General features: G+C 38.6%; 1 protein-coding gene across 3 annotated transcripts; it reads left to right on the top strand.

The window, feature by feature from the left end:
- The first annotated feature begins 2961 nt into the window (after positions 1-2961).
- Positions 2962-25140, top strand: LOC132155949 (mitogen-activated protein kinase 6-like). Of its 3 annotated transcripts, none has more exons than XM_059564737.1 (6): positions 2962-3116; positions 10037-11203; positions 22516-22660; positions 23230-23394; positions 23517-23718; positions 23878-25140. In XM_059564737.1, the coding sequence occupies exons 2-6, from the start codon at positions 10649-10651 to the stop codon at positions 24992-24994; spliced, it is 2184 nt and encodes a 727-aa protein (XP_059420720.1). In that variant the 5' UTR covers positions 2962-3116; positions 10037-10648; the 3' UTR covers positions 24995-25140. The 3 variants fall into 3 exon arrangements, with proteins under 3 accessions (XP_059420720.1, XP_059420722.1, XP_059420721.1); XM_059564739.1 differs by lacking the exon at positions 2962-3116 and adding an exon at positions 6055-6218; XM_059564738.1 differs by lacking the exon at positions 2962-3116 and adding an exon at positions 8499-8619.
- The last annotated feature ends 73 nt before the right edge of the window (positions 25141-25213 follow it).

Raw genomic sequence — 25213 nt, forward strand, 5'->3', positions numbered from 1 at the left:
GTGCTGTCTGGAAGGGTGAACACACACAACAAACAACCAAATCAGGTGTCCAAAGGGAACAGTAGGAGATAAAGCCTTTCTGGGCATGACTGCCAAGCGTTCTATCTCTCAGTCTCTGAAAGGGGATTGTCCAAAGGCTAAAGGAGTCAGACTGGCTACTTTATTGGCCCCTTGCTTAATTCCTGTTTATAAATTGCATGGTTAGTGAGTGCAAATCCGGTTACATCACAGAAAACCCAGATTCTGCTGTATCCCAAACTGCACTCGACTGCAATCAAGCGCACGCAAGGACATGTTGTGACAGTGATGTCTGTCCCCAGGCAAGACAGACAGTAGAACAGTGTTACATCACATAACCCAGTATGCAGACAACAACCCTTTCATGCAATTCACTGTCCCCATTTCTTGACCAAACTGAAAGAGACATCTACCTCTGATCCCCATTCCTGTCCTTCTGTCTCACCATTGATATTGTAGGCCCAGACAGCTGTTTATTATTCTGTTTAAAAGCACTGTTGGTGTGAAGCCCAACACTAGCCTGCTACATACATCATGCAAATCTGAGCATATTGATAAATGAAGTGAACTTTGTGTGTGTGTAACCTTTGCTCTAGTCGATGGGAAGAAATACATTAGAGCTGGTAATCCTAAACTCATCCTTTAAAAAGTATGCCAAAACACTTACATCCGAAGAAGTTTTCTCTTATTCTTGGGGACCTATCAATCAGTCAAAGTCTGTCTTCATCCAAACCTGTGATGTGTCATTCATGATCAGCAGCGGCATGCTTTGAAAGATAGACTCAAACACTTTAAACGCTTGAAACATTGACTCTAATCCCAATGACCTTGAGCTATCAGCATATTCGAATATGGGATGTGATTATGACCTTTTGTTTTTCCGAGAAGGCGAGAAACACATAAACTTCTTCCACATCTTTGCAGTTAAAGATTCATGCACTGCTGAAACCTTTGTGCTCTCTGATCCCTAATTATCTTAAACAAGGTTTTGAATCACTGACAGCAGTCTGAATTGTGATGAGGGGCTGGTGCAGGCCGGTACAGACCAAACTGATGCAGCCTCTGCAAATGAATGATTCACCGATGTCATCAGGGTCCTGAAAGGGCAACCTATTTCTGATGTCAGTGCAAAGCAAAGCCACATGAAGTGCTTACTCACCCTCATGTTGTTCAAACCCAGTTTCTTTCTAAAGAAAAGGGGAAATGTTGAACTTGTCACTATGTTTTGGTAGGCCTATATGTAAATATATAATGTTGGAATTCTGCTAATTCCTCCTGCATTTGCAAATGGAATTGCAAATATAATGTATATTTATTCAAAACATCCTCATTGTCAACTGGCTTTATAACTTAAGTGTTGCTAATTTTTGTTATTAGCTTGTAGCATAGTTATCTACACACTTCAAAACAGTAGCTTTAGTTAGTTTAATCACTGCACTTTAAATTATGCCTAGCTTCCAGCTGCTTCCCCAATACCAAAATGTGGGTCATTGCTAGGAGTCAAGGGTACTTGTTTTTATTCGTCATCTGGACATGTAAACAGGTTGACAGTGCCTGGATCTTCAGTGCCCCTTGAAACAGAATACAGAAATCCAGATGGTAATAAGACCAATAATTACACAAGTTACAGGCCCACTGCCAACTATTTAGAGACATTCATTTTGATAACATCACACCATTGATGCATGCATCTGTTGGTGGAAATGTTGACTTCATGGATACACAAAACATTTGCATGCAGAGCTCACAGTATGACAGGAATGGAGAGAAAAACAGACAGATGATTAGTGAGGGGTAGAGAGAGGAAAATAGATGGATTTCTGCAACATGACACAATGACACACGACCCCCCAATTGTAACTTTATCACATCCAAGTATTTCTCTCCTGTAAACATCCAAAGTGTAGCTGACGTTCAGAGTCCCCTCTGTGGACATGCTCAACAAATAACAGCACCATTCTCACGGTTAGAACCTCACAAAAACATATTGTGGAGGGACAATTGAACATTGATGTTTATATGGTCCTGAATGATTATTACATGGACTACCATTGAATATGGTTGTCCAATAAATTGCTAAAGTTACTACCACAAAGTTTCTTCAAACTCTTTTTGCCCAATGGATTTCCTTTGGCAGATTTCCCTTTGTATGTCAGGTACCAGTCTTTGGAATTAATAGATTTAAATGTAGCTTGAAATTGCTAAGAAATACTAAATAAGGAAAAACAATTACATTTTAACAGCCTAATAATTTGTGTGTGTATGTATTTATATATTTAATCAACTTCAAAGGAAAAATACTTCAGGAACTGATTGAATCATGGAAATTGGTCTTCTTATGACAGGTTTTTGGAAGGAAGTGATGAAAAAAAAAAAGAGGATTTAGTAACCAAAGCCAAAAGCCTCATTGGAATAATGAACTGAACACAATAAGGTAACGTGCACTGTGTCAGACTAATTTATTATGGGCACTAATCATAAGCCATGTGATATGAAAAGGTATGTCTATTAAATTAATAGTTTATCTGAACCTTGCTACTTCAGAACAGTACAGTCAGCTGAAGTTATGTTTTACATATGGTCATGTTGTACTAAAGCAGAAATGTAATTTTCCCTTTTATTTGATTCACCTCTAACTCAAACAGCAGTCAGCCTGCTGCCGTCTATGAAAAAGGAAATTATAATGATCTTAGTTTGTGTATGTGCACCGAATGCACAAGTAGTTTGAATGACAGAAAGAAAAATGGGTAAAAAGTGTGTGAAATAAGGAGAGATTGAAGGAGCAGGAGAGAGAGTGACCTGTAATAGGACTAGAGGTGGTGCTGACAAACAGAACCATACACAGAAGAAACTCCACCCCTTCTCTCCCAGTCTATAACAGCCCACTATGGAGCCTGAGTCCAGAAACAGATGAGTGTTCTTCCACACCACTACTGCTCTGGACACCCTCTAGCTGTCTGTGTCAACCTGGTTTTAACTTCTCCGTACTGGATACTATCTTTTTGGATACTTTCTCTCACTACTTTTACACTTTTGCATGGATTACAGACTTTAGAAAAAAATGCATTCCCAGCTATTGTTGGATGAATTCAGCCATGGTAAGTTACCTGTTTCGCTTGTTTGAACCTTGCTTCTTAATCTGTAACACTTACTAATAAGGTGACTCTTATAAGACCGCTGACTAAGTTTCAGAGACCTTTCTCCTGATGTCCTTCTCTCTTTGAGGACATGTAATATAGACACTGAATGTTTGGGCTGATTTATGATGAAAGCTTGGGAAGGATCCCAGACACAGTGTGCATGTAGACATCTTCAGGATTTAGGGGTGACAGGAAGGTCCTGGCATGGCTCACTTATGCACAGCGAAACTTCACAACTGTCAGAACCAGGAGTGCATCAGTGACCTCTAAACTAGCACAGTTACAATTTACAGCACAGCTTCATCTGAACATTATCAAGCGAATAGCTGTGGCCATGTGTACATTGTAAGAGGGCACTGATTCCTCAATAAAACTTTAGGCGGCATGTGCTCACATGCAGTAAACAAAGTGTGGTACACAGGCGTCCAGCAAGGAGAATCATGAGAGGGTGCAGGAGGCTCACTGGACCATAATAATGGTCTCACTGGATTTAGTAAACTGTAGATCATGGAACATTCCTCAACGGCTTTATTGGTTCGATCAGTAGTTTCTCAGTGGTGTCTGTGACAACTAAGGTAAATCTCTCTGAAGGATAGAGGTGTCAATTATCAGAATGTTATGTAATAAACTGTGATGGTGGATGTAGTGGTCGCCCACTGGTTAAGGATATGGGCTTGTGATCTAGGAACTATAGAATGACTGGACATTGTGCCCTTAATCTGCAACCCCTGATTTCCCCCAAGGGAACTCATGTACTGGAAGTTGTTTTGCATAAAAAAGCAAGCATGTTAAATGGTGTGTAAATGTTTAAATCAGTGGTGTCAAACTCAATTCCAGGAGGGCCGGAGTCCTGCAGAGTTTTGTTCCAACTCTGCTCCAACACACACATACTATGTAGTTTTCAAGTAAGCCTGAAGGACTTGATTAGTTGCATTAGGTGTGTTTAGATTCAATTAGGGTTAAATCTAAACTCTGCAGGGCTCTTGCTTTCCAGGAAATGAGTTTGACACCCCTTTTTTTAAACATTACACATTCATTTTGGTGTTGTGTTCATATTGTGGATAGATAATCTTGGTTGCATAATTTGTCTAAATCATCACAAAATGTAAACTCTATAATTGCATAACTCTCTATGTAAAGTTGGATATATGTTATATTTAACCTAACCTGCATACATGCAATGCATTCTTGTATACTAAATGGCAAATATCAACTGCCTGACCTTTTATTCCCTTGCAAAATGTAACTATATTATCACCCAGCTATACAACATATCTCAACTGCTTGATTGCTTGTATCATTGTAAAGTATGGCCAAGCTCGATTCTGCTAAGATATTAAGATATTATAAACCTCAACATTATGATCTTATGAAACAATGTGTATTATGAAATGCTCTATACCGACTTGACTTGAGATAATTGGGTTATAAAAATCACATATAGACCATTAACTGGTCAAAAAATGTATAATTTCAAAGTAGACAATTGCATCAACAGCACTATGATGTTACGGTGCTAAATGGTAAAAGTCTATTACAAAAGTCTATTACAAGGGTAAGTTCATATTGTGTCTGGTTGATCCAAAAGTGAAAGGGAAAACCCCACATGTGATTTCTATGAAATTTCGTAATTTTATAAATGTTAGGTTGTGAAAGTGGGTTATGAGCATTTGATTGTTAAAGTGATAGAGAGGGAGTGACATGCCGCAGCTGTGACCCAGCACCTTCTGTTCTCTGTCCACATGTTGCAGGTAGACACAAAGTCCACATTATCACACCACTAGCTTGTGTTTATATTTATTTTTATTTAAATGTATCCCTCTACAATCACAAAGGTTTCAGGGGTCATGCTTGGGTTGTGTGTGTTGATTTGGACTCCTAGTGGCGGACCTATAAAAAAGTTAAGAGTGAAACAGGACTGTGTGAATCTCTTCCATCATAAAATTTTAATAAGCAGTAATACTATACGTCTCCATGTTACACAACATTACTACCGAGATGGGTAACCTCTTAAGATTTCCACATATGTTTAGTTTGCATCTTATATTAGACTTAAGCTCAAATTGGGCACAACCTTAGAGGCACATGATACAAGTATTATAATGTGGAACATCATATCATAAAATCAGACAGCAATGGGAGTAGAATGTGTGGCACAGACACATCAACAGTCAGATTTCCATAGGACCAAACATAGATGACAGATGTTATTATTAGTCTATTATTATTATTTAAAAATAAACATCTCTTGGACCATATAGCACTGTGGAATATTTTACCACACTGAAAATTGAAGTCTTGCAGAATTTCATTGCATTGACATAGCGTTGACACACTACTGTATTTTTCGTAAATATGTTTGAATGTGACATTTTCGACATTTTCCGTTTTTTTTACTTACATTTTAAATAGTTTAATTAGTTACATGCATATATATATATATATATATATATATATATATATATATATATATATATATTTCATTTGTTATTTTAACTACCTGAATTAAAATAACAAATGAAAGTTTTATTTCGCTTAACATTTATTTTATCTCCAGTTAAACAAAATAAATAAAATAATACTTAATTTTACATAAGTAATACAGTATTGACAGTAATGTATCAAATGTTTTCTAATGGGATTTAAGAGTATATATAAAAGGTGTGATATGATGAATAGGGCTCACACATGGCAGTGCTAAAGCGCAGTCGTAGTGCGGCAGAGACGCGAGCGCGTGGGGATTCACATGCGCGCCTCTGCTGATGCTGCTGATGCTTGTGCTGTGCCGCGTGCATCTAACCATCCATCCGTTCATACAGTCTTGATTATTCTGATTAGTTTAGCTAGGTTTAGTGTTTAAACCGTGTTCGTTGACGTACCAGTCCGAGGGCTTGTGAACACTATGGTTTTTAGACAGCTCGTCTGCGGCGAGGTTAAAGCATCATCATGCGTCCTGCGGTCAGACCTTTGCTCATAGCGATGAAGACACTCGGATAATAACCATAACGTGCTTTCTGGAAATAAAGGAAACGGAAAAAGGAGGGAGCAGCTAACTGACAAGTGAGTAGAGCTGGATCAGAACATGCAGTCTTGTGTCTACATCAGATAAGAACATTAGAGGATGTTGTTGTTAAGCTACTCTTAAAATGGTCAAGGGTAGCCTATTTTAGGCGATGCATCTGTGAAAATGATAAGTGAAAATTGATAAACTGCACATATATAGCCTACATTGGATAAACAGGTAAATAAATAATAATAAACAAAACAAAGAACGTAAGTAAAACATGAAAGTTCAAGATATATCCCAATCTAACTAACTACATCACCACAGACCCTGTATTAGCCTATCAGCTTTAATGGCAATAAATCTTGAATGATGGGAACATTGAGATCTGAAGCAGTCTGCCCCTACCGGCAGATCAACGAGGCTATACCGAGCTGGACAGAAACAGAACAGAATGATCCTGCTTTACCGTCGGTGAGGTGGTGAACGAGAAAAGTCAGCATCTGGAGTTAAACTGCCCTGAAACAACCGCTAAAGCAAACAGGGTTAGAAGTAAGATATGACACCCTGCAGCAGGTTCTGCATTAACTCCTAATTTAACTGGAATATCACACACAAAATGTTACTTGTGATTACTGTAGTATTCTACAGATTATTGTTTATTAAACAGCGAAATATACTGCGCAATATAAATTAAGCTTATTATTATAAAATATATAATACTTTAAAATACTTTAAAATATTTAGTTATAAACTACTGGAAATTGCAATATTTTTATGTTATTATTATTTTTATATTATTTTATGTGTTGTTAAATGTAACCCTTTTATTTATCTAGGCTAGTTATTTATTGATTTCACAATTTAATGTGCTTTAGTGTAATTTCGATTAACCTTACCCTGGCCCTTCATTGATTTCGTGGTTATTGCAGTGAATTTCACTTTAATGAGTTCGAATCAGGTTTGAATGCGGCGCGGTTCCCATAGCAATAAAAGAAGCGGGGGTGTACCCGTGCGTTCAATCAATGCGCATGCGTAGCTGTACTTACTCACGGTTAGGGATGGGCGATACCACACTTTTAGGATTCGATACGATACCGATACTTTTTCTTGCATTTTCATCGATACCGATACCGATACCGTTCATTTCTTATTGGCAATTTTTGTCAGTAAAAATATTATTACATTTAAGACAAATCACATGACAAATACGGACCATTTATACAAAATTTATTATGGTCAATACATAAAATAAAAATTAAAATAAATAACATAAATATGAATGAAATAAATTAAATATGAACAAAAACATACACATTTTCACTTTTCTTATTTCTCAAAAAAAAGAAAAAAAAGATCAATCTTGGTAGAAAAAGCTAAAAGGAAAAAAAAAAAAAAAAAAACCCTGAATACATCAATTGTATCTCATATTTTCTTATCTTGTTTTAATACTCTGAGCCAGCAATTTTCAACTTCTGTAAATTCCCCTTTAAGGTGTGGAAATTATTTGAATTTCAGATGATTATTTAAACAAAATATTCAGTAAACATTACTAAAAACCAAGACCTAGGCTAATCAACAACTAGACAGTAACGTTACTGGATATACTTATCCCCTTCACCTGAAGTGTCTGTTAAAATTAGATTGTGATTGTAATATTTATAGACTTTATCACTCCACTGTCAAGTCTGTACCTGGATACACTTGGCTATTTTGCAGACTCTCGTGCAGGGTCTTCTGCCGGACTGCGGGTGGTGCAGGAGACTGGACTTTCACAGCAGCCTCTGCCTGTCTTTTTTCAAGCTCACTGTGGGTCTCGGGGTGCGTCGTCTTTAGATGTTTGAATAAATTGCTTGTGTTGCTGCTGTGGGAAACTTTTTTATCACACACTTGGCACCTTGCCGTGAGTTTATCGACTGGTGAAAAATAACACCACACCACGCTTCGTTTTTTGTCTGCCATATTATATGCTTCTTAGTTCAACTTCTTTCCCTCCGACTCCCGCTTTCGTGCTGGGCTGGTGGCCTTGGCTGGCTCAGCTGTGTGTGTGTGTCGTTGTCGGCTGTGACGCTCAACAATGACGCTCGCTCATTCGCTCGTCTCCTGTCACGTGACATGGACCAGCTCAATACGCCGCCACTGGTACAGCCAGGGGTGTCCCGGCACATAGTAATTTAAGGAAGTAATCTAAAACAGCTGAAAGTGATACATATTACAATTAGTGATACAATTATAATTTTTTAGTTTATATCGATATTTTTTTAAGGAAATCGATGCCAAATGAGTAGCGCGAGGATATCGATCTATCGATACTACAGGATCGATACGCCCATCCCTACTCACGGTGCTTCTACCCAAGAGCTTCACTCGGCGTTTGTGAGGGCAGTGCGCTGGTAGCGCATACAAACCTGACCAATAACGGTTAGGAATAAAATATACATGACACCTGTGAGAAGGGTAAGTACACGTTTTATGTCTTTGCTTTATATATGAGCGCGTCTGGGGCGTAAATGTGGCTATTTTTGTAGGTTAAAGGGTTCATTTTATAAGGAGAGTGCGACGCGATGATCAGCCGTGGCACAATAACCTTCTTTGTTCAGGTAACGCGTTGAAGCGCCTTAAAACATCAATATATAACACATAAATCATTTAGAGGACACTCTTTACTCATATGTAAGACATAAGTGTGGTATATTAAAGTTATATTTCCTCATAAACTGGGTTATTTATCTGATTTTAAGGTGACTCGACCTTTGTGTGAATCGTGCCGTTATTTATTGTTCGTTTTATTTTAACGCCAGTTTTATTGTGTTTTTATATTTGGGGTTGCTACTGTTTTTACTGGGTAACGTTAATTGATTCTGTTTTACAGTTTTTGAATGGCAGCAGCGTTTAGACTCCGGGCCGGTTCAGTTTTAGCTTTAGCATGTAGCCTGACAGCAAAATGGAGGACCGAAAGTGACCGATAAAACCATAAAAACACTTCCCGATTAACTATAAATGTTATAGGACCGCGATACAAATAATCAGTGTATGTACAACGCAATAGTTTATTAGTTTGCCTCGTTATTGTATTTTTTTCAATTTCTCACACTACTCCCTTTAATATAAATTTTTGTAGTTATTTCTGAAAAATCCAAATGTTTTTAATTTGAGTGTTAAATGTAGCAGTAAACCTTGTCACTCTTGTGTTTAATGGAGTTTAAGTGGTAGATCCATAACTGAAACATCTAATGGGTTTATGTTTATTAGTCCACTCCCTTGAACATTGTTTAAATATGACTTATATGTCTTGGTATAATGCCAGTACAGAACTGGATCAGTGTTTGTTGGCTCCCTCCTTCAGTTAACAAAATGGTTTGCAGCCGGTCGGCTATCATTTCTCTCACACACACACTACTGCAACGTGGCTGCATCACCCCCAACCTTTGTGTCTTCACACACCGGCTGGGAGCTGTGCAAATCCATTTCACATGTGTTACGATCATTGTGGTGTCTTTTACAGTCAGAGGAGAGGAAACCGGAACCCATGACATAAGATAGTTTAGAGGCGTCATAGATGGGGGTACATGAACACACACAGGAAACATTGCACACTCTCACAACTTTGTAAGCAGTTTTCCGGAGCGATTTCATTCAGAAATATAAGATATGAATAAGCCGTGCTCCATATTCTTTTCTGTACTTGTGGTCTTGCCTTTTTAAATGAGTATGTTCAGGCTAGATTATGGTACGGTGTCGTTTGAGTGTACTCCGTACGAGGAAGCATATTTATAAACTGCTCTTAGCGAATGGCATTGCAGTCAGATTCGTGTTTTGGTCTTCCGGCATATGTTTCACTGCTAATCGGTTGTTTTTCTGCTCTGTTTTGCAGGGTATCCAACTTTAAAATGGAGGATAGTTTTGATTGTGACTGCGGTGAGCTGGAGCCACCTGATCATTGAGAAGGAATTGTCTCACTGAGATCATCAACCCGTTCAGTTTCCCCACATCAGGTGTTTTAAACAGGAACAGAAAAAGAAAAAGTAGATTTATCACCATTTACTTGGACCGTTAGTAATGCTGCTGCTCAGAGTCAGTTATACACTGAAAATTTCTACACTGTGATGATGGTTTAATTGGTAGTGACTTTAATCATTTCAGTTACGTTCAGAGATATTTGATTGGCTTCCAAATTCATTCCGTTAAGCCCCTAAATAAAAAGAAAACGCTCCCACAAACTAAATACAAAAGCTGCTAAAAAGTACTGTGGATGATGATAACATATCTTGGCAACATATCCGAATGAGTTCCAAGCATCTCTCAGAAATACGCTGTAACAGTCAATCAGGGAAAACGCTCAAGTCTTTGTGTTTTTTGTTTTTTTTTGTTAACTTAGGATTGTCTTTCTCAAATTAGCTCTAGTAGTTGCAACTTAAGATCGGTTTCATATCAAAAATCCTTCCTGCTATAATATCTGCGCAGAGCTGCTCTTGTAGACCGCAAAATGGCAGAGAAATTTGAAAGCCTTATGAACATTCATGGCTTCGACCTTGGCCCTCGATACATGGACCTTAAGCCTCTGGGCTATGGGGGCAATGGACTGGTCTTTTCCGCTGTCGACACCGATTGTGACAAGAGGGTCGCTGTGAAAAAGATCGTCTTAACCGACCCCCAGAGCGTTAAACACGCATTGCGCGAAATCAAGATCATCCGCAGACTCGATCACGACAACATCGTAAAAGTGTTTGAAACGCTGGGGCCCAGTGGCCGGAGGCTCATGGAGGATGTGAGCTCTCTGACGGAGGTCAACTCTGTGTACATCGTACAGGAGTACATGGAAACCGACCTCTGTAAAGTACTGGAACAAGGCTTGTTGTCCGAGGATCACGCACGGCTGTTCATGTACCAACTGCTGCGAGGACTCAAATACATCCACTCTGCAAACGTGCTTCACCGTGACCTGAAGCCTGCCAACCTCTTCGTCAACACCGAGGACTTGGTACTGAAAATCGGGGACTTTGGACTGGCCCGTATAATGGACCCCCACTATTCCCATAAGGTATTTCTTTTTTCTCATATTTATCGCTTTCAGTGTTTGAATTCGGTTTTATCTCATTGACAACCATCCAGATGGCGTCTTGTTTGGCTGAGCTATGAATGAGCTTTCATTCCATTCACTGATGGATGTATCACAGGATGTACCGTAGTGCCATAGTCCTTGAAATGACACGTCTGACTTCCTGTCACCCTTTCCTGTATGTTAACATTCAGTACAGTTTCTGCATATCCGGTTGTATGTGTTATGAAAGGAAGTTGACAGGGACATTCCAGAAATAGTATGAAAGAACGACACAGAGCTGTTCCTTAATCAATCAAGAGTTGAATACCCAGTGTTTCTTCATGTCCTGAATGGGGAATCTGAATAAGTTTCATAATTCTGCTTTTGACTTTGTGGTTAATGTTGGTGTGTTGTTGTTGTTTAAAGTCTCTTCAGTTCCTTTGCTTGAACTTTCCAGTTTTGTGTGTGGTTTTGCAAATTGGTTGTGGAGAGGTGATTTCACTGGCTGATGTTGAGGGATGTGGCTGGATCCAAGCATACACAGGTCTCATTTGTAATAGTTTAATTTCTATGGGCTCACATGATTCATATGCCAGCCAGATCTTCTCTCATTTAGACGCCTTCTTCAGAGCCTTTTTAGAGAGAGAACTGTTCCTGCTTCAGGTCTATGAATAGCTGCTGTCGCTCCCCTGTGCATACTTTTCTGGTCTGGGTTTTTTTTCTTCAAGGAACAAGAAAATTGATAGACTAGGTTCCCGTAATTACGGAGTCAAATGCTTTACTGACATGTGACAAGTTGCTTAAGTTTGAGTATGTAAAGTTTGAGAAATCAGACTCTGACCATGTTTACATGGGTATAAATGGAAAAAGTGGGAAATTATTCAGAATAAGAATTGACATCACGTGTCATAAATCTGTTAAGAAAACAAGTTATTACAGTCACTGTTTAATGTTCATTTCATCAATGAATTTGAGTAGAAACATAATTATCATTAAAATGTTTTTATAGACTGTTACAACTTTTAATTTGAGTGTTGCTTTAAATTTGATTAATGCATTATAAAAAAACTTTTTTTGTTTTTGGTTTTCAGCTAAATGAAAACATGTTTCCCACTGTTTTTATTTTTTTGTGGAAGCATGCTCACTCTTGCCATTTCAGTTTGTTTTTAGTAAACTTGCTCATTGATGTATCCAGCTTATTAATTTTCGTTCACAAAAGCACAGGGAATTTCAGAATGTAGGTCATGAAACTCTTATGATGATATTACCCATCTGTGAATAATTTGTTCCTTGTGTTAACTTGTATGGAATCTGTCTTCTTTTCACTCCAGAAATGCAATCTTTAATAGCTTAACTTCTGTCTGTTCCTCATAGTGCTGTTAATAAATCATTTTTAGACACGCATAGATATAAGGGAACTGTGGATATTCCGATTGTGTTGAAATGACATTGAATTCTGATCAAAAGGGGCACATGTAACACATTTACATGCCGCGCACGGCCAGAATTCAACCTAATTTTCGTATTAAAAAAAGTTCATGTTTATGCATGATTGACAGTGTGATGGTGAGAAGTAAGCAGAGCTTTGCTTATATCCATTCCTGTTCTTTCACTGTTTTTCCCTCTTTGCTGCAGAATACTGACAAACTGCTGTGTGCTCACTTTTGCTGACCTGTTTAAGCAGTTTTGTGCATTGATAGATGGAGAATGGGAGTGTGTGTGATGCCTCTGTGAAACGACCCTTTTCTGCAGTCAGCACTTCAGTGGTGGTTTATGGAGGATTGTGGGAAGCAATCCTCAGCCATTTCACTGTCTCTAGTTTTATATTCATTAACTTTTTTTTCTATTGATGCCAGTGTATCTGCATTCCCTAGAATATGTGTATTTGTACAAGTTTTTAAAAATAGTTGAAAAAAAGATGGCACACTACTTGGTTTGCTTAAGTCAATCTATTCTTGCTTTTATAGATGTGGCAGGATGGTATATCATAGGGGAACCTTTTCAGTGAATTAAGTGCAAGTGAAGGCAAAGTAAAAATCAGTCTTAAAAATGGCCTGCATCCACTGGGACAGGGCTACTCTCAATGCAAGTGGGGTCAGTTTTGAAGGGCTAAGAAAGTGTAGTTAGGGATTGTTTGAATAAGGTTTCTCAGAACTGGAGAATTAATGATTCTCCCATAACTGGAGGCTCTAACCTTCAAGTAGAAGGTAACAACCGTCTAAGGCAGCATCCTAAGTGTAATGGAATATAATAATTAAATAGTTTGGAGCTCTCTAGATGAGCAGGAATTCTGTAGGGATGCACGATCATGATTTTTCACGGCCGATTCCGATACCGATTTTTTTTTTTTTTTTTTACAAGCAAACTGGCCGATTCTGATACCGATTTCAGATTATTATTTTTTTTAATCTTTAAGCAACAAACAAGAAAGAAATAAAGTGTGCATAAACAAGATGCTTATTTGGTATTTAATTGGCCAAACTAGCTTTTGGCTATTGAAAACAATAACCGTAACCATCCGAAAATTAATGGCAGTAACTGCACAGTAAGTAGCCTACATTCAATACAAACATAGATGCTACAGACATCAGAATTTAGCTTTTGTATTTGAATTGGGTTGAAACTACATAGAACTGGCCTCAAATGAAAAGATTAACTGTAACCATGTGAAATTAAAGGCAATAACTGCATAGTTCTACAGTCCAAACAACACAATCAACATACATTCAATAAGATGTATCTTAATCAGCATTCAGTATTTGTTATAATTTTTAGATTTGGGTTTAAAAAAAAAAAGGTCTTTACCAGTGAGACTAAATAAAAGTATGCTATATAAATACAGTACAGACCAAAAGTTTGGACACACCTTCTCATTCAAAGAGTTTTCTTTATTCTCATGACTATGAAAAATTGTAGAGTCACACTGAAGGCATCAAGGGCTATTTGACCAAGAAGGAGAGTGATGGGGTGCTGCACCAGATGACCTGGCCTCCACAGTCACCGGACCTGAACCCAATCGAGATGGTTTAGGGGTGAGCTGGACCGCAGACAGAAGGCAAAAGGGCCAACAAGTGCTAAGCATCTCTCGGGGAACTCCTTCAAGACTGTTGGAAGACCATTTCAGGTGACTACCTCTTGAAGCTCATCAAGAAAATGCCAAGAGTGTGCAAAGCAGTAATCAAAGCAAAAGGTGGCTACTTTGAAGAACCTAGAATGACATATTTTCAGTTGTTTCACACTTTTTTTTGTTATGTATATAATTCCATATACAATTCCACATGTGTTAATTCATAGTTTTGATGCCTTCAGTGTGACTCTACAATTGTCATAGTCATGAAAATAAAGAAAACTCTTTGAATGAGAAGGTATGTCCAAACTTTTGGTCTGTACTGTACATTATTCCAAAATGTTAAAATCAAATAATGTTGGTGTGAATAAAACAGATGCAAAGTGTTTCATTCAGTAAAAAAAAAAATATATCGTATTTTCCGGACTATAAGTCGCACTTTTTTTCATAGTTTGGCTGGTCCTGCGACTTATAGTCAGGTGCGACTTATCAAAATTAATTTGACATGAACCAAGAGAAATGAAACCAAGAGAAAACATTAACGTCTACAGCCGCGAGAGGGCGCTCTATGCTGCTGAGTGCTCCTGTAGTCTACATTGAAAACATAGAGCGTCCTCTCGTGACTGTAGACGGTAATGTTTTCTCTTGGTTCTAAACGAATGCGACTTATAGTCCAGTGTGACTTATATATGTTTTTTTCCTCATAGTGACGTATTTTTGGACTGATGCGACTTATACTCAGGTGCGACTTATAGTCCGAAAAATACGGTAGGGTAATGATTCACATCTATATATTTTTTTAATTGAGCCAATGAAAAATAAATAACTATTTTCTCAAGTAAAAAAAATATAGATGTGAATCATTACCCTAAAATGTTTTAATTGGATGAATTAAACACTTTTTTTTGTAGTGTGCTACAGCAGATGAATTTAAATCAAATTAAGTCTATGTAATTTTAAGGTAAAATAAAAATAATCATCCTATACAGAACTGACGTTTACTTCTGGCTTTCAAACGTGTTTGCAAGTTCTACTTTACAAAAAGAAAAAAAACACTTCAGTTTTGTCACAGTTTAGTCCGTTTCATTTCTCATCCAGCTCGCGAGAAGTTGATCTGAAGATCTCTTCACGGTCTACTCGTCTTCAGGGCTCGGACCGGTACATTATATGCTCGCGCAGCTTCATAAGAACACCTACCACTTAGGGATGCACCGATATTGTTGTGAAATACATTCATGAAAAACAAGTATACTAATACACTAAAATATTTTTCTTTTAAATGTATAGCACAGCAATGGGGCAGCAACATATGATAGATAGGACAGAACACAAAAGGCTATTAACAACAAAATTATTATAATATTGGAAGACTCCAGTACAGAGAAACACAAAACGCTAATGTGCATCCGGTGCACAGAATGACGCGCTTGAAGAAACACTTGAATTGCGCAGCGCTACGCATTGAAAAGTTCAAAGTACAAAGGAAAAATACATGGAAGAGTAGTGTATTGCATCTGTGCGATAGTCTTTAAATGTCATTTACCGTGTGTGTGAAGAACAATTCATAGTGCTCTCTACTCTAGTATTGTGATCTAACTCGCATCTGGTAGAAAGTAACATGAAAGTAACCGCACTAAACTCCTGCAAAATAAAGTCCTTTTATGGAAAACCACTGATCTTTATCTACAGATCAAGTATAATTATAGGGACACTGAATCATCTCTGAGAGCATTTCATCATCTTGACTGGCTTAACCGAACACAAATCACAGTTTGAATGCTGAATGGAGGATGACAGACAGCTCCATCAAAGGGAAGAGTTTACGTGAACCTAATTTTATTCATCTTTACTTTACATTCAGCTATAGAATGGCTTCCGAACTCTTGGAATATACAGAGCCTATGAAATCTGTTTTAATTTTCCCAAATTCAGTTTTTTTCCATTTAAATTTTTCTGGATTAAATTTTTTTTTCTGAACAATAGTAATACATTTCTGGCAAATACTTGACTTGAAATAAAACCAGACCTTTATTTTGACCGGTTGCTGTACCTTTAAAGTTCTGTGTATGTGATATGATGCTAGTTTTACTCAAATCAAACGATCAGATGCTCATGAAGTGACTCTCAGAACAGTTCTGGAGCTGTTGTTCATGTGTTTACGTCCTCATTTAGTGAGACGGCAGACGCTGAAATCACCGCGAGCGCCACGCGTGGTTCCGTGTGTGTAATAAACGTCGCGCTTCTGCGCCATTCATTAACAGAGACACGCAGAACATGTAGGATTCATATTTAAATAGACGTTCTATCTTAATATTTACAGATATTAGTCCATATCGCGATTTGATGTAAGTGCAACGACCTAATTTTGATTAATCCATTCAAAATTAGAAAAATTCTGTGATATTCTGCTAAATATAGTACATGGATATGTTATGGTGCTTTATAATGTTTTTGTGCCTTTCGTGGGACTTAACAATAACACAGATTAGTATACGCACAAGATCAGATTTGTATCCGTTCCAACGGATAACTGATCTGGCAGAGAATGGCAGTATCGGATACTGAATATTTGATCGGTGCATATTTTATTCCCGTATACTTTACATATCAAGGATAACATACTGATTATTCAACAACAGTGTTTATTTACATGTTGTACATGTTTTTGAATTGAACTGGCCATTTTGGTTACTGTACCTTTAAAGTGCAAAACAGATGAAAATATTATGAGAAGGATCTTTGTATTGGGCATCATCTTGTTTTTAGAGGGTCTTTTTATCTTGAGCTGCTTTGCTCCTAGAAATCCGAACCAGTCTGAGGAACGTTTGGAATTCACATGCAGAGTGGGTCAACCCCCTGCTTCTGCCCTTCCCCCTCTCCTCTCTTTTGTTTGTCTGGCTGAGCTCTCTGGATTCTGGCATTCCTCCAAATCCTCCTTTTGATGTTTATTTGTGTCATTGGGTTCAAACTTGTTCTTTCTCGTCTTTGCAGACGTTTGAGGTTTTAAAGTTTTTGGCAAGTTACCAGAGGCTGTTTTTTTCCCCCCTATTGAGCTGTAAAGGGGCTCCTCTGTGCGCATATGCGTATGTTAAATGTGGTGTGAGAAGAGATGGTGTTTCTAGCACAGGGGACTTTTAGAGGCATAAATTGGGCCTGGAGTGTTTCTCACTCCTCCCAGCTGTCTTTCTCACATTGACTCATTTTACAGAGAAGCTCTAAAACCAGTCTGAACTGACTCCTTCACCAGACTTGACCCACTTTTGTGGCCTCTGATGACCTTACAACTGATATTAAAGAATTTCTTCTTAAATATACACCATGTTTTCTCATATGAAATATCGAAGCAAGGAGATGCTAATTGCTTTTGTGAAAACCTTTCCTTTGCTACTTTTTTCCCCCTCAAGTCGTGTGACACATCATGTCCATATTTCAAATAGTGCAGGATGAGTTAAGTCCTGTTATTATGAGCAGTAATAATGCTTGCCTTAGCAAGTGCCGATTAATATGAGCTGTGAGTTCTGTCTGACATTTAAACTTCCTCTCATGGTCTGCATGAGTCATCTGCCACATCACGCCACCAGTGATGGTGGATTTATTCCACATTCAGATGAGTTGTCTAAAATGTGTCATGACAGGTTGGATTTGACTCCTCTGAGAATAATTTACACAGACATTTATATTTTACTGACCCTTTAAGACTCTGAGACATGCTGCGTTGTCATGTCAATATCCCAGCTGAAGATGAGATTAATTTTGTCGCTCCATTTGCCAAGTGCATTCCTAATGACTACATAATGGCACACACGTGCCCTGCTCACTGCAAAGTCCCCACTCCAAGGGGATAAGGATGATCACTTCCATTTGGAATTTGCCCGAGAACCGTTCTGCACTGATACTAGTACCAGCACACCCATACTCTGCTCTCATAAATTTCTGAATTGAGCAGATGATTGATTTTCTGATTGATCTGTGGTAGGGCTGGACGATTAATCGAAAAATAATCAAAACCGAAATTCATAACCTCTAACCGACGTAATTTTCCCATGCCGGTTATTTCGTTTTTTTTAATCCTGTTAACAGTTCCCCCTTAAAAGCATACTAGCGGGTGTGTAGCCACATGACCCTGCCCCGTCCAGTCAGTGGCATAAAAGCAAATCACGGCGGTGAACGCCGGTTCAACACATACTGATGGTGCGTGAGCGGTGAGCCTTGCGTCTTCACTAAACTTTGTCAGTTGTATTTGTTTTATGGTTTTGACATTCAAGCGATTAGATGAACGGATGTGTATTCTTATATCTAGCTACCATGTTCGCGCAGCTGCATTGTGGCACGAACACTCATATAAACTGTAGCTGTGAAGATCGCGCGCACAGAGGAACACAGAAACTAGTTGTCAGCGCTGTACTGTTATTTATCACTAAAGTAGCTTAGAATCTCAAAACTTATTATAGCATGTTTGTGTGCAGCGCACATGAAGCACAAGCGCGTGCATAGAGAGCAGCGGTCGTGCTGCGGGTTCCCGGTTTGTGTCCGTTCTCGGACTGTTCTGTGTATTTTAACTGTAGAAAAGGTTGTTCCAAGTCGAAACTACGATACAGAAAACTACATCAGTATATCATCATAAACGCAGACGCTTTTGTCTTACGTGAACATAAAAAGATGAGAAAGAAAACACAAATGTACAGTATTTTTGCTTAAAGAGACAACAGCCTAATAAACGCGCTGCCTGTCATTAATGTTAATCAAAGAACAAAAGAAAATCATTCACTGATCTTGACTGAATATATTTAATAACTTTACTTGATTAATATTTTATTTAGAAAAATAAAACTATGCATTGTTTTAAAACTTTTAATTACAGTTTCTGTACCTGAAATTTAGTTTAGTTGTATTTATTTATGATATTGCTTATTGATTTGTTTGTTCCTTTCTTATTACTGACCTATCTTATTACTTGTCTTTTAACACTTTAATATTTGAAATTTATATTAATCTAGTTGTTTTTGCTATGGTATATATTTTTTTTTAATCACAGGCAAAATTCCTCTTGCAGTGTTTTGTAGGCTGCTGATTGCTCCTGTTATTCAGCTGCAACAGAATGCTTGGTAGAAATGTTTGACTTGATTTTTTTTATATTGGATTTTTTATCTTATTGGAATCGAAACTAGGAATCGATAAGAATCGGAATCGATAAAATTCAATCGATACCCAACCATAGTAAGAAATGTTACGAACATAGATAAAATAACTGCTGATAGTCAATCATATTTACAGTACAAACCTTGTCAGTGAACTATGAGGGCAAAAAAAACAAAACTGAAACAAAATAATAATTCATTAATCGTAATCGAGGTAAAATGTTCAATTAATCGAGGTTTTGATTTTAGGCCATAATCGTCCAGCCCTAATCTGTAGGGAATAGCAATAATTACGGCAGACAAAACCATCAAGAAATCGACAATTTAGAATTATATTAGTGCTGTCAAAATTAGTGCGTTAACGCAGGCGATTTTTATATATATATATATATATATATATATATATATATATATATATATCACAACTGCTGTTTCTGTCACTTTCTCGACAAGAAGTGCATTTATTCAGTCACAGAATGTTTTTACGACCACATTAAACGGGAGATATTTCAGACGCGCACTCCAACTCCACTTCAGCGGCACGCCCGAGACAAACTGCGTGGAAACGGTCCTGTGCTCGCAGCGCCTGCTCTTCGGTTCGCTGTAGCCTACATCATTTTATACATTTTATATCTCTAAATTGGTTTTCAAAATTGTCCTGGAGCAGCCCAGCACTGTCTCACTCGATTTAACTCATCAGTTCATTAGGGGAGACATTATATACGTAAGACTACATTTGTCGTTACAGGCGTTTGGTTTATGGTTTTCTTTTCTGATTGGGCTTAGGTTTGGTGTCTTTAGCATGCTAAGACTTAAGTTTAATCCTTTAGCAGGATCTTCTTTTTTTCACAGACTTTGAGTTTAATGTGATCTGATGTTGGTAATCTACTTCCAGGTAATCTGCTCTTATTGCATTATGTAACCCTGCACAAGACCTTTTACGCAGAATCTATGACTATGACGATTGTTTAGTAATCCTTTAAGTTGGTGGTGTTCTAAGCATCTGTGCTGTTTTAAGAGGGAATGAAAGGACACTGAGGTCAGGTTGTGACGGTGTGAAATTATTTATCAATGTCTATCAAGCTCTGATGGTATTTGTTGGTCTAGAGATGTTTTTTTTCTTCTTCTTCTTCAATGGCCAGTTGAACATTTGGTTCATCTGGTTTTAACAGCTTGACACATGCCCCTAAAATAACATGACCATGGTGTCAAAAATAGCCCTCACACTGAACTGTGGGTAAAATTCCAGCCTCAAGAATTACAAACCCCCAAAGAATCTGTGGACTTTGTTTTTGGGCCACTGGATGGGTACACAGAGTTTATATGAGTGTTTTGTATGAACGGTGACCCATACTTGCAGGTTGATGTCACTAGCCTCGTTTCCACTGTCAGTCCAAAAGCAAGCATTAGAGGTGCACCGAAATTTTTGGCAAGGTTTTCGGTCAAAAAATATATGCCGTACTGCCTATCAGTTTTCAGTGTGCTGGTTTCAGCACTGCTGATCACTTCTCCTGTTTTCAAGCCACCAGCTAGCATCAACATTTAAAACCATTTTGAAGGCAAAACTCACTTCAGACTCCAGCGAGTGTCTGAAATAACTCATGATTGCGACTAGGGCTGTGTATATATATATATATATATTGGGCCGATATTTGTCACTTTTTTTTATATATCGGCATCGGGCGATATTCATGTTTAGTAGCGCCGATTTAAAGTCAGGCACGCCGGCGGGCAGCCCCATGTTATTGGTGAGGTGGAAAGTGCTGCTGCAGCATTTGAAGGAATTTTTGTGTTCCGCTAGGCCTATTAATTTTAAATTCGCCATTTAGTGCATTAGATCATGACCGTGCATGCGTGCTAGCATACGAGGACGAGCGAGCGCTGGTTTGGCTAGATGTATTTGGAGGTTATTGTTCACGTCTCAATCTGCACATATCCAAATGTTTCCATATTCGCAATGTATCTGAATGTTAAACTATAATATTCTTTTTTTCTTCAGTAAACTAGATGGAAAAGATCATCCTCTTCACATGAGCAAAAACAGCAGAGATGTTATATTTAATATTTAATATTTTTCTATTATCCAGTTTAATTGATTTTTATTTATACAATTGTATTTATTTCATGTATATTTAAGTTTACATTTATGAAAATGCCAGAGACCACATGAACTTCAATAAATCATAGGCTATATGATTATAATTACTTATACAACAGGGCCGTTGAATGCTTGAATCTGATTGGTTGACAAACGTTCTGAGGTGTGCAATTATTTTCTGGGAAACGCATGGCGAACATAGTTCCAGGCAGGTCTCTTGACCGCATTAAAGTTCCATATCACTTCGCATAGTTAACAGTAATAACAGTCATGCAGTTTGCACAAAAAAAGTGTCCGCGCCGCCCTGACGGTTTTATCAGTTGGCCTATATAGTGTAGCAACTTAAAGGCTACACATGACATTTCTCACTAACGAGGTAATAACAGCACTGTTTAGAGACACACAAAGGTACGTTAACCTAATTCTTACAAGCTCTCTCTCTGTCTGTGTATCTGTCGCTCTCGCTCTTTCTAATAACTAAATAATTGCATTAGAATGCTATCAACGGCTCAAGCCTCCATTACCAGCTTTAAAATGACGTTTTGGTACTAGCAAAAGAGGCATTTGATGAGACGCGGAAGAAATAGTCCTTCTCACAATAGCGATTTAAGTACAAAAACCAGATGAATCCCTTCAAATAAATCATCGGGTCAATGTCTTGAGGTGTGGTAACCATAGTATAAGCAGAATAATTGACGACGGGCCGTTGAATTATTAGAAAAATAATGCACACCCAAGGTGGTTATTCCTTACATAATTATTTAAAATATAAATTCATATACTCCGTGTAACTCATAACTCTGGTTTTCTGTCTGTGAGCTCCCTCTGTTGCTCTGGCTGAAAGGTTAACAGTATGTGAGAGAGGATAGACCTCACTCAAACCTCCTCAGGTTACATGCATAGTGGAAAATAAATCTAAATGTTTGCCTTTGAAGCAGTGTTATTTCCAAGGATCCTTATATTTCACTGTAACATTGGTTGTAAGAAATGTTCTCTCTCTCTCCCATAGGGCTATCTGTCGGAGGGACTGGTCACTAAATGGTATCGTTCTCCTCGTCTGCTTCTTTCCCCAAATAACTACACCAAAGCCATTGACATGTGGGCTGCTGGGTGCATCTTTGCTGAAATGCTGACTGGAAAAACACTCTTTGCAGGTACTAAAAAGTGTTTTTGTTTAAATAAATCCCAGATCTTGTGCACACACAATGATCCGGTAGCAGAAGGTCATTTCCTGTGGTCTTAGTATATTATAATAAACTAGGACATGGTGGGGGTTTTTTTCTTCCATTTTGTAGTAGTTAAAGAGAGAAGCGCTTTCTGTGAACTCAAACCTTCAGAAATTAGAAATTAACCTTCAGGCAGAACCCTGGTTTTTTATGCATTTTATAAGATGCAAGTTTAGGCACAGCTGGTTTACAAGGTTGCCACTTCCATGGAAATATCTGAATTTTAATTATGAGTTCAGTGTCTAGAAATTATTATTCTTTTTTTTTTTTACAAGTGTTTATCCAGTAATCATATACAAGTAGTAGAGTCATGGAAATTCATAATTCAAATGGTGTTGGGACCCTGAGACTAATATTAACCATCAGTCTTGCTAAACTCAAACATGCAAACTAACTAGACCGGTTTCTTTAAGTATGCAAATTTCTCTTGTGCCAAATATTGACTGCAGTTGCCTTGACACAGTTTGTCTGAATCAAACATTTGTATGTGTGCACAGGAGCTCACGAGCTGGAGCAGATGCAGCTGATTCTGGAATCCATTCCAGTAGTCCACGAGGAAGACCGACTGGAGCTCCAAAGTGTAATACCTGTCTTTATCAAGAGCGACATGTCAGAACCACACACGCCGCTCGCCAAATTGTTGCCTGGTGTCAGCCCTGAGGGTTAGTGTCACAAGCATTTTTGCAGGATGCATGCAATTCATAAAAACCATAAACCAAAGTTGTAAAGAAAATACAAATGGCAGTCTAAATTTCATGTATTCTTGTTCATTTGTTCACTGTAGCCTTGGATTTCCTGGAGAAAATCTTGACGTTTAACCCCATGGACCGGCTCACTGCGGAAGAGGCTCTTGCTCACCCATACATGAGCGATTACTCCTTCCCTCTAGATGAACCAGTGTCCTTGCACCCCTTCCACATCGAGGATGAGGTGGATGACATCTTGCTCATGGATGAGAGTCACAGTCACATCTACAACTGGGACAGGTGAGCTTCACCTAATTGAAAAATACCAGTATTGGCTCATCATTCTATGAGGTCATGAATTTTAGAGCATAGAGGTGTAAGGAAAGCCCCTTTTAGGAAAATAAGTTCTCCTGGTTGTCGTCTTGCCAATGGCATAATTTATTTTCCTTAACCCTGTAGGTACCATGAAAGTCAGTTCTCTGATCAAGACTGGCACCTGCACAGCACCCATGAACTGGAAGACGTGCAGCGTGATCCTCGAGCTATGTCAGATGTCACGGACGAGGAGGAGGTCCAGATCGATCCACGGAAATACATGGATGGGGAGTGTGAGAAGTTCCTAGAAGATCCATCATTCGACCTCACCCTAGAGCACTCGTGGCAACAGGAAGATCACCATGAGAACAAATACTGCGACCAGGAGTGCAGTTACACTTGCAACTACAAAGCTGTGTCCCCATCCTACCTGGACAATTTGATCTGGAGGGACAGCGAGGTGAACCACTACTATGAGCCCAAACTCATCATTGACCTCTCCAACTGGAAAGAGCAGCAAAGCAAAGAGAAGAACGACAAAAAAGGCAAGACCAAGTGTGAGAAGAATGGGCTGGTCAAGGCCCAGATCGCCCTGAAGGAGGCGTCTCAGAACCACTGCGTGGCCGAGAAGGATCACGAACAGGAAAAACACCAGAACCACAGCCAGGGCTTCGACTTTGACTCGTTTATCGCCAGCACCATCAAAATGAGCCTTCAGCCAGAATCCGGCGAAGTTGACCTCCTGAATGAGTTGAACACCTCTGTTTCCCAGCTGGACACCCATTTTCTTTGTGGCTCCATGTCCAAGTCCATCAGTCAGGAAAAAGAAGAGAAGTGTCTAGTGAACCTGGCACAGCTTGGCGTCCGAGCACCCTGTCCTTGGGAGAGTTTTTGGGACTGTGACGTTACCGAGAGCAGCCTAATCGACGAGGCTTTCTGGGACGTCCGCAAAGACGAGCAGCTCCAGGAGAACAACAGCTGCCAGAGCAGTTACTTAGACCGCCTCTTCAACAAGCGTGAGGAGGTAGAGTCTGAGATCCCCGAACCTGTCGAAGAGTCCACTCCGGAGGATGACTTCATATCCTGCGATGGTGAGATTGTCATTAACATGCAGCTGGAGTCTCTGGCCATTCCGGGGTTCGAGGGAGCAGGTGACATTCCTCTGAAGTCCATCCAGGCCACGTTAACGCCCTCTGCTGTTAAACTCTCCCCACAAATCGCCCATAAAACCTACAGCAGCATTTTTAAGCATTTAAATTAGAAAAAAAAATCCCCTGTTCAAGCTGAGTTCATCTTATTTTTTATAGAGTTATGTTTTTCTGTACTTGAATCTTTTTTTTTTTAAATCTTTTTACATATGGTTACTTTTAAGGAAACTTATTTCATTTTCTGTTTTTTTTTTTTTTTTTTTTTTTCATTTTGTATATTCATCCAAAGTGCTGGACTGTGTTCCTACACTTGAAATATGTTTTTGTCCTTT

Source organism: Carassius carassius, chromosome 13 (genome assembly GCF_963082965.1).
Source record: "Carassius carassius chromosome 13, fCarCar2.1, whole genome shotgun sequence".
NCBI classification, from domain to species: domain Eukaryota; kingdom Metazoa; phylum Chordata; class Actinopteri; order Cypriniformes; family Cyprinidae; genus Carassius; species Carassius carassius.